Source organism: Lycium barbarum, chromosome 8 (genome assembly GCF_019175385.1).
Source record: "Lycium barbarum isolate Lr01 chromosome 8, ASM1917538v2, whole genome shotgun sequence".
Taxonomy (NCBI): Eukaryota; Viridiplantae; Streptophyta; class Magnoliopsida; order Solanales; family Solanaceae; genus Lycium; species Lycium barbarum.
Window position 1 is genome coordinate 110,203,022 of NC_083344.1, and position 10,881 is coordinate 110,213,902.

At 36.1% G+C, this 10,881-nt stretch overlaps 2 protein-coding genes across 2 annotated transcripts; both read right to left on the reverse strand.

Moving 5' to 3' along the window:
- Positions 1 to 1,222: 1,222 nt before the first annotated feature.
- On the reverse strand, positions 1,223 to 1,818 carry LOC132608118 (endochitinase B-like; the record flags this gene model as incomplete). The annotated part of the gene is made up of 1 exon (XM_060322191.1): positions 1,223 to 1,818. A coding segment is annotated over one exon (423 nt), but the record flags the coding sequence as incomplete, so codon positions are not given.
- Positions 1,819 to 8,502: 6,684 nt separating this feature from the next.
- Positions 8,503 to 10,205, reverse strand: LOC132606674 (basic 30 kDa endochitinase). The gene is made up of 3 exons (XM_060320268.1): positions 9,761 to 10,205; positions 9,482 to 9,635; positions 8,503 to 9,043 (listed from the first exon to the last, which is right to left on the reverse strand). The coding sequence occupies exons 1-3, from the start codon at positions 10,173 to 10,175 to the stop codon at positions 8,650 to 8,652; spliced, it is 963 nt and encodes a 320-aa protein (XP_060176251.1). The 5' UTR covers positions 10,176 to 10,205; the 3' UTR covers positions 8,503 to 8,649.
- Positions 10,206 to 10,881: the final 676 nt, after the last annotated feature.

Below are 10,881 nucleotides of genomic sequence, written 5' to 3' on the forward strand. Positions count from 1 at the left end.
TTGTAGTGAGGTGGGAAAATCAAAAGAGTGTTATTTCTTTTGAGGGTGTAGTGGTCTTAGGAGTATTTGTACTCGTTACTACACAGTGTAAAATTCCTCTATAGTGATATCAGCTGCTCCTCTTGGCCGTGGTTTTTCCCTTATTCAGAAGGGTTTCCACATAAAATCTTGGTGTCATTATTGCTGCATTTTATTCTTGCTGATTTAACCATAAGTTAGTGTTCCGCGTTTATCACTAATACCGTGAATATTATTTTTGCGGGTCTATTTTATTCCCATCATGATGATCCAGTTTGGTCGCCATAATTCAAGACTCAAATTCAGAGACGGTAGCTGCAACTTGGATGCTTAAATTTTGAGGTTCAAAATTATATTTTTGACGGATTAATATGTTTATGTATTCATTAGGAAGGTTCTCATTCACTAAATCTCAAGAAGAAGAGAAATTGTCTTGTCAAATGACAGGGATTAACGTGTTGTGTGTGCAATTAAAGGAATAAAGGCTTATCTTAAAGGAAAGGTCATCACTCAGCCTGTAAGAGGTTTGTTTAGGTCAAAATATGGCATAATCCGTCCTTTTCAATCCAGAGTTGGATTAGTTGGGCATGTTTGCTTGATATTCAAACAAATCCAAGTTGCCTGATCTGTAGGTGATGACTTCGTCAATGATAGCAAATCTGGATTATTTGTAATTAACAGCCGAGTGGGTAGGTGATCCATAAGCTCCTACTAGCACCAGAAAAAGTAGAAGTTTCCAAGATAATCTTGTCTCCTTTAAATTTTTCTTGTTAAGGAAATCAAATACTAGTGATTATTTTACTCGGGCAAATCAAGAACAACCCATCACTTTTTTCCTGAAACTTATTACTCCAAAATGATTTTGGAAGAAGGTCAATCTGTGATACAATGAGCTTAGAACTGTTAAACCTTCTAAAAGTTGATACATTTTGTAACTGTAGCCCAAAAAGATAGCAACCGTTAGCCAGAAGCTCTCTAATAAACTCGTCTCCTGCTCTATTCGTCTTCCTTCTTATGTTCTTCTAACTTTCTCCCAGGAGTACTTATTTATGTAGTTCCGAATTGAATTAGGTTCCATAATGCTCATTAAACCCCGTCACCATTATATTTATTTTTTGTATACTGGATAAATGAAGTAAAAGAAAATGGAAAGAGTATTTATTTATCTAGTCCCGAACAAATCTAGGTACCATAGTGCTCATTAACACCCGTCACCATAATATATATCACTATCGTGGACAAAGTCTTTGTTTATTATTGAAAACGACTAGTCGTGGTCCCATCAAATTACAATCACAATTCAGACAGTCACATAATTAACTTTATTTATAGCTGGACCCCGCATTGCAAGAGAAGACAACAAAACAGATGATGAAATTACATAGAATCGACTAAGAGTCCGTTGCCAAAAGATCTCTGGTTGCCGCAATCAAGATTGTCACCAGGACTAACTCCAAGAATTTCACAATACCTCCTGTAAAATCCAATCCTATTCTGGACCCTACTGTCAGTGCCACGACCACATTCTAAGCCACCATTGATGATGTTTGTGATAACACCGAATCCAGGGAGGCGATTGGCTGCTCGGTCAGCGTCGGATGGGTTCCATCTTCCGGTGATGACATCGTGGCAAGACGGCTTTGGTGATTGAGGGGTCATCCAGAACCAGATAGCTGACATGAATGAGATGACTGGGTCTGTAGCAACTGAATCAGGATTGTTTAGGAGGTCAACTCCGATGGCTCTTCCACATGGCCCATAGTTGTAGTTGCTGTATTCAAATTGAAAGTTTACACTTGATTAGACAGCTACAGGTTCATCACGTCTAAGGTAGGTCAATAATAGATTGTGAGGGTGTTAGTATCTTTTTGTTTCCTGTTTTGACTTTTAATGCTTTAAAATTCCTTATCGTCATTATCTGTGTTTTGACTCGGCTAGATGTCGTGAACTTAGGACGTTACTATTTTCACTTGTGTTTTCCTTGTGCTTTAGATACCATGTCTATTAGGGAATTATATTATTACCATATGATATTTCCAATTTAACGGATTAATATTCGATAAAGCGCTGCTCGGAAGAACTATATGTAGTCCTTTCTGTTGAGGTCTACATCATGTGTTTACTTCTTGAAATATGATGTCTTCGAGGTGTCGTCGATATATGCTATAAGCTTCCCTTTAAAATTGTTAACGATTCTGTTTGGCTAACTCATGCGGCAGGCAAAGAAATAGAGTGCACGACTTAAGTGTTAGTGTTAAATTAAGAAGCCTGATTTAAAGTGCCTTCCGTTGTCGTTGGGGTACATACTTTGAAGCCTGAAGGTGTTGACTGGATTTAGAAGCCGCTGTCTCTGTAAACCAGTTTGCATCGATTGTGTATAATTTAGAACTCGTGTTTCAGAGCATTCGTGATAGAATGTTAAACGACATGCTCAAGTTGCTAGATGAAATGACCATTATACGCAATTACATCATGATTAAACGATCTGAAGGCATAAAACATTAATTAGGATCGTACTAGAAATTATAAGTTAGAAATTTATCTGTTCCAGTTATATCATCATTACGAAATCTGTTTTCGGGTAAATCTTTGCTAATCCATGAACGCCTACTGGTTCATTTTTTAATCTTAAGATATAACAGTTATCTCCATTTAGATTTAACTTGTTATTCAGGAATCTGTTTGGAATTTCCTCAAGTATATTATCCGGTAAAAAATATGTGTTGAGCTCCTTATATTCTTTGGTTATGTGAGGCCATAGCAAATACTCTAATATTCTAGTTTGTTGCGTGAATCTGAAATTTTCCTTCATATGCATCTTGGATTTTCATTGTTTTCCTTTTTGCCTATTGAAATATTTAACTACCTTCATTGCTCATTCTTTATCTCCCTTTCTTTAAATATACACTTTGGAGCAAATGGAGTCTTTATTCGGAAGTCTCTCAAAACAGAATCTCAAAATGAGACTCGCGCTATTACTATACCCGTACATGGAGTCGATACATCCCATATTCTTCAACACACATCAGCCAGCAGGAAAATAAGCTAATATGCTTCGGGCCACCCATGGCGTCCTTCCTGTTTCTTTTCTTTCCTCAGTCATTTTATCTTAACCCTTTTATGATTGTTAAGTTGTTTGTGCATCTCAGATTTCTTGAGTTTTGGGGGTGTAAATGTTGGGAGTCATGCTTAACATAGGATTAAAATAAGCTTAACACATGCTTAATTATATTTTGATGTTACTAACTATCACCACCATAAGGTTTTCCTTTAAAAGCACTTAGCTTTTGGCAGCAGTTGTAAATCACTCTAAGGAAGCTATTTTTTCCATTAGTATTAAAACGTACCTTTTTTTTTTTTCAACTCGAGACCCATTTTTCAGTCAAAGAGAACATTTGCTTATAAAGGCTTCTTCTTTTTACAATTAGTTACGTAGGAATGTGTGATACATATGTGTGTGTATATATATATTCAGCTAAAATCAATTGTTACTTAGCCATGAGTTATTTGAACGATTATAAGAAAACATTTTTACTGGTTCGGCTTACTTTTTGAAGTTCAATTTGTAACTTAACACTTTGCAGCTACTGCCTTCGTTAAAACTTAACTAGTATTCTTATAAACTTCAATCGTAACATTATTAATATTTACTAAGTAGTTTGCAAGCTATTTTCTTAAATATATAAACTGTTGTACTTGTATAAATAATAACCTAAGTTGGTCGGTAACCGTAGTTAGCGGATCTTAAAGGATGCTTAACCCCTTCTCTTTAGGATAACTAAGAATTCTTACCTAGAATCATATTAGTTAAGTAGACTATAAATCAAAGTTGATTTTTAGCATTTACTTAGTTAAAATAGGTGTCCTAATTCACCTTTAAAAATAATTAGGTGGCGACTCCTTAAGTTAAATAATATAGGAATCACCAATATGTTGTACTCTACTTTGACCCGATTAAAATGGGGTATAACAATTGGGACAAAGGAAGTAGTACTATCTAGGTCCCATTTTATGTGAAGATATTTTATTGGACATGAATTTTAAAAATAAAATTAAAAATTAAAAAAAAAATTATGAGCTAAAATAAATAATACTATAAATCATCTCATTAAAGTATCAATTCTATTTCTTCTTAAAATTAGAAGAAAAAAAGGTCATTTAATTGGGATGAAGAGAATATCCCCTCCATCCCAATTTAAATGTCTTACTTTCCGTTTTGGTTTGTCTAAAAAAGAATATCTCTTTCTATATTCGGTAAGTTTTTCAATCTCAATGCAATTTAAGATCACAAGATTTAAAAGACTACACACATTTTTAATTTAAAATCATCATGGCACAACTTGTTATTAATTAGACCAGCTTATGATGCTTAGATAAAACAAAGGGTGACTCTAGAAACCTTTTAATGACAGATTGACTCAGTATATGACTCTATAGGTGCCTGACCAGGCTTTAGTAAGGTAAAAATGACTCAAGCCTCTATCTAAATGGTTTTGTCTGTCTGAGCATGTGTGTACCTGAACCTATTTGAGTACCTAGTTGAGAAATGGTCTCAATGGCAGAGTTTTGTATAATCAACAGGATTTATGAGTAGACCAAACCACATGGCATAGATGATCCTTTTAAAGAGTGCCTTGGGGAGAGGATCAAAGGGGACCAGGCATAGCTTAGTCCATAAAACCTTTCCTCCACATAAAAGGCACCATGACACCTCTGTAATCCTATGGGGGTACATGTTTATTACATAGATGCCTTATATTACATATTCTACCATTAGACCAGGGAGACGGGGGGAGGGGGGGGGGGGGGGGGGGCAGGTTGGAACCAACTAATTGCCACAAATGACTCTAAAACTGAGTAATAAATCTGTGTATACAATTGACTATCTTAGATACAAAGGAGGATAGCCTAATTGAAATAAGTTCTGAACCATAAGCTGAATCACTAAAAGACCATTAAAACCATTTGAAGTTTCTCTTTGAATAAGCATAACTGGTCTCTGTCTCACTCTTCATTGTCTGAACCATGGTGTACACAAGTTCTATATGCCTGCCTATCTCCCCCCTTCTGTGAGATTTGACTAAGATTTAAAAAGGGTGCTCCTGTGCTGTCTTTGAATATTGAAGCTGTTTTACATTCTGATCAGCTTATGTTGTACTTTATTGTTTAAACTACAATTTCTGCCTTGTACATTGTTGCCTCTTGATTTGTCATGGAAAACTCTTTCCTATGGCTCTCCTTTATTTGTGAATATGTCTTTGCTACCTAGTAGTGTCTAACAATGTGAGCAATGAAGTTGTTTGGGTGAACTTTAGTATCTGTTCTGTAAATTGCCAGAAGTTGGAGTCTATACCAACCTATGAGAATAGCTCACAAGTTTCTTAGCTGATTAGTTTGGACTTGAGTGTGCCTTAATTTAAGTTTAATATACCTTGATTAGGAAATTTGAAGAGAGTTGGGAGGATAAGGGTAAGGGCAGGGGATAAAGAGGATAGTTTTGTTTTGGTCCTTCTTGTGATTAAGTGTTTCCTTTTTGGAGTTATTTTGTTATCTTATGTCATCATATTGTAATATATGTTTGATCCTCCTACTATGGCCTTGAGTTTATTTTCAGTGTTGTTTGTAAAATAAATTGTTTCCACGTGTGGTGATACTTGTGCATAATTGTGGGACTTTGATGCATTCTTTGGCAATACTGGTCTGGGGAGTTGAGATGATTTGGGGACATGTCTTAGCCATTCCCAAATGTCCAGCGGCGTCGAGAATACGGGTGGTAACGACTGTTTTCCTTTTGTGTTGTGAAGGTCTTGACCAGTAAAACCAACAGTGTAATCAAATGCCATAATTATGTAACTTGTAAGAAGTTTGATATATATGTGCATAAGTTATACATGTGATAAATTCAGAAAATTACAAACTAACCGGGTTCTCTTTTTCCTTTTTCCCTCTTCACCACATGACCACTCGGGTCAAGATCAGCCTGCCTATTAGGCCTCAGGCCCAATAAGGAAAATTCTTTCTCCGAAGATATCGAGTGCGCAAAGATAGAATTAAATAGCTTGGCGCAGAAGGCCCAGCCATGAGTGAAAATGGCCCACTAGGGGCTTGGTACACCCTTAGTCTTTCTCTTTTCTTTATTTTGATTCCATTTCCTTCATTTGAGATTTGTGTGTATTTGTACAAAACTTGTAAAACCTATATAGTGGAACCCTTATTGTATGAACTAGTCGTCTTAAGATAACGGTACTTATGCCGTTTAGATTGACTTTAAGTCCCCAAAATCATTTTTCAAAATTCGGATTTAGCATAATGATTTTGTCAAGATCTAATGGATAATCGGCCAAACTGTTTAACACGAGCTAACAAGAATAAAAGGAATTTTCAAAATCAAAAGGTTGTAAATGACATTTTTTTAAGCAAAACGGATTGGTTCTTGAAATAAAGCACACACATTTTACAAAATCAAACCAAGTTTTCAGACCCAAACCGAGAATAAGGGTAAATTGTTTTGGAGCTGATCCAAATAACAAATTTGGCAAAAGTTTAGGAGCTGAAAATCCCCGCTGACCTCCTCTTTTCAAAAAACATAATAAATTCATAATGGGCCAGGACCAACCAAATAAATAATAAAAAGACTTTTTGGGCTGAAGCCCATTTAGAGGTAAAAAGGGGTTTGTAACATTAAGCTTTTAAACAAGCTTCACACATGAGTTTATTTTGGCTAAACTCAGGAAATGGATGGACCCTTTTATGGAGAATTATAATTTTGGCTATAAATTCAAGACCAATTTTTAGACTTGTAAAGGACGTACATTCTTTAATATAAATATGCTTCAAACCAAAACATTCATATAAACAAGTTCTTAGATAAGACGCTCCAAACGTATTAAACTGGTCGACCCTAACAAAGTATGAGTTAAGCGTGGACAAAACTATGTATTTAAACCATGACAATTTTGGTACTCTCTTTACAAACAAAATATAACACCCTTATAAAAGGGAGACTATTTCACCCGGATATTGTAAATCCAAATCTAAGTATCCTATACATAAAGGGAACATGGTCAAACTTTTTTTTTTTTCCAAAAAATGATATGCAAATGACAAAGATTTTTGCGGGAATAAACACTAAATAAACAGTTCATGCAAATACTCATACATTGAAATTCGAAGGTCAACCATATAGTATGGATCCTTAATACTGGGGTACCTAACACCTTCCCAGGGGGATCATCAGAACCCTTACCTGGAACTCTGGATTACGAAGGATTTTTTACGGTAGTTGAATAAACCCTTCACCCTCGGTTTTCCTAATTTCCTAAAAATTAGGTAGCGACTCTTTTAAAATAAAGTCCAAAAGAGCACCAACAAGTTTGTAGTAGCTTTTATGCACCCGCGTAAATGCGAACCGTTACAGACACAAATACCCCCGATGATGCCTAAAGTCAAACTAACACTTAAAGAATCTTCAACTTAGCAACTTTCCAACTTAAGATATTTCAGCTATCTCGGGAGCTGTGCCAACCACACCCACTGCACAACAATCCAAAACAAGCAAAGGGGCGGGTTCAAAGGGCAAAATAGGCAAAAACGAGAAAACAACCAAAACGACCTAACGGATCGTTACAAGAAGAGCACATGATTATCAGTGTTGGTGCAGAATTCATGGATAGCAAGAAATATCCAAAGATCAGATGTCAATAATCTGTAGCACAAATGAGTCAGCTTTGATTCCTTATAAATTTCATAAACTAAATGTCCCTTCTCAACACCTCTGCATAAACTAAGCTCTCGTTTAGCCATAAAAATTATTCACTTTATTCTGGAATTTTTTTTCACTTTTTTCCGGAATCGGCGTTTGGCCATAAAAATTTCGAATATAACTTGCAGTTATATTCCGGAATACCAAAAATTCAAAAAACTTTGTTTTTAAAAAAAAATATCACTTTTTTCACTTTTTTACAACTATGTTTCACCAAAAACTACAATTTCAAAAACTATGGCCAAACACAACTCCAACTCCAAAATTAAAAAAAAAAGTAAATTTTTTTTTAGTATCTATGGACAAACGGGACCTAAGATAGAGGATTCTGAATAGTTTGTACTAATATTTAATGACGAATATAGTCCATGGGAATGGAAGACGACTTAGATGCATGTCTAATTTGATGTTCACGTTCAATAATGAACTGAAGGAGATATGGGGAATGATTCTTACTCTTTCCTTAGATTTATAGTTCTAATTTAAATGGAAATTAGGACTCGCAACCACATATGTCCTCTCAGTGTCCATGAGACAGGCCTCATGTGCTAAGTTGAAGTGTCTACTTGATCATTGTGCAAGTTTAACTGTCAAACTGACAGTTAAAGCCAAGTTTAAGTGTTTGTCTATGTAATTCTGCGTATTTATTTTGTCCGAACAAAACCACCTACCATAATGCTCATTAACACCCCTCAAAACTGGAGAAGAAGAACCATCCACTATTGTTGACAAAGTCTCTGTTTATTAAAATGAAAAACGATTACAAGTCGTGGTTCCATCAGATTACAATCACAATTAGCACACACAAGTAAATTTATTTATAGCTGGGCCCTGCATTGCAAGAGAATGCAACACAACAGATTATGAAATCACATAGTATCGACTAAGAGTCCGTTGCCAAAAGACCTCTGGTTACCACAATCAAGATTGTCACCAGGGCTAACTCCAAGAATTCCACAATACCTCCTGTAAAATCCAATGCGATCCTGGACCCTACTGTCACTGCCATGACCACATTCTAAGCCACCATTGATGATGTTCGTGAGGACACCGAATCCAGGGAGGCGATTGGCTGCTCGGTCAGCGTCAGACGGGTTCCATCTTCCTGTGATGACATCGTGACATGAAGGTTTTGGTGATTGAGGGGTCATCCAGAACCAGATGGCGGATTTGAATGAGATGACTGGGTCTGTAGCTACTAAATCGGGATTGTTTAAGAGGTCAACTCCGATGGCTCTTCCACATGGCCCATAGTTGTAGTTGCTGCATTCAAATTGAAAGTGTACACTTGATTAGACAACTAAAAGTTCGTCACGCTAAAAGTAGGACAATGATAGATTTGTTTCTCTTTCTTTCAAAATCAGTCAAAACTTAGGATACCACATTATGGTTAGAGTTATCCCCAAGCTAACAGGGTAAATAATTTTTATGCTACAAGTGCATTTTAACTTCTCAGTGGTATGTAATTTAGGTGAACTGACACAATTAGTGTGTGTATATATATATCTGAAATTTTTTGAGAGTATATATTTGCAATATATGTACACCTTTTGTCATAAAAGATTTGTGGTTTCAATTTGATACTTTGAACCCGCGGTTTCCTCCCTATATTTTTAGTGAATAGAATTTGCACGAGAAAGAAATTTTTCATCTAGCGTCATGACTACATATATATGGTGAATTGATTGTGAATATGCTTACTGTGAAAGTTGGATGGGGCCTCGTCCGTAATATTTCCTGCCAGGAGCACAAGGCCACTGTGCACTTGGGGTACAGTAGTCACCAGGACTACCTTGTTCTCTGAGGAAGCAGTAACCCCACGCGTATGGTCCATCAGGTGCCGTAGGCCATCCTCCTATCAAGGGGTACATAATCAATTATTATACCAAAATTTCGACAAATATTACTCTTAAGAGCATAATTATGAAATGGTAATGGTTCATTATAAAAGTTAAATCCACTAAATTGAAATAGACATACCAGTAGTTTCATGGGAGGTTTGGGCGAAGAAAGCAGCAATCTCTCTTTTGCGGGCAGTGGTATCACCAGTTGTGCCAAAGCCAGAAAAAGACCTAGCAGCAGTTATGAAGGCATTGTAACTGTAGAAATTATTCTTTCCTTGGCACGCATTGTCATTGCGATGCTTAAGCATCTGATCAAACATGGAATTTGAGATGATGCTGCCGAGGTCCCCACTGGGGCCAGAAGGACACTGACTCTGGCAATTCCCCGGACCACAATGGGCATCGGTGTTACCACACCAGCCAAATTTGCTACAACAGAGTCCTGACGCGCAAAGTGCGCCTCCGGCCTGTGAACCACATTGCTCTGCCGAGGCAGAAAGCAAAAGAAGAGAAAATAGTAAAGAAAGGATAGTCAATTCACAAAGCCTCATTCTGATGTAGTAGTAAATTGTGATGGGAAACAAGTGGCAAAGAGAAAGGTATTTATAAGTAAGGAGTGCGACGGGGACATCGCTAATTAATTGTCTATTAGTGGTTATTATAAAACTAAGATGTTGAATAAAGGCGCGAACCTCATAGTCCTCTGTCTTATCCAGAATTTAATTCAGCACATTGCGCTGACAAAGTAACGTGTATTTAAGTGGCGGCTCTTAGCTTCTTACTCCCTCCGTCTCATATTAATTATCCACATTATTATAAATATGCGTGTCAAAATATTTATTTATTTATTTATAAAATTAAGATATAATTAATTAAATTTTTCTTACTTTACCTTAACATTAATTTTTTTAAAAAAATAATCGATATTAATTAATGTGTAATTAATTGAAGAGTGATAAGAGTAATATAGTAAAAATAGACTTTTATTTATGAGTTTTTAGAAAAAAATGGACAAGTAATATGGGATAAAGAGAGTATTTTATTTTGGGAAAAGGTGCAAATATGCCGCTCAACTTTGTGATTTACAGCAGATATACCCCTCGTTACAAAAGTGGTGTATATATACCCCTGCCGTTATAAAATGGTGCAAATATACCTCCGCCGTTACAAAATGGTGCAAATATATCATTTTTGCTGATGGGAGTTTTTTAAAAAAATCATTTAGGTTATTTTTTGATTAAAAGAAATATCACGTGA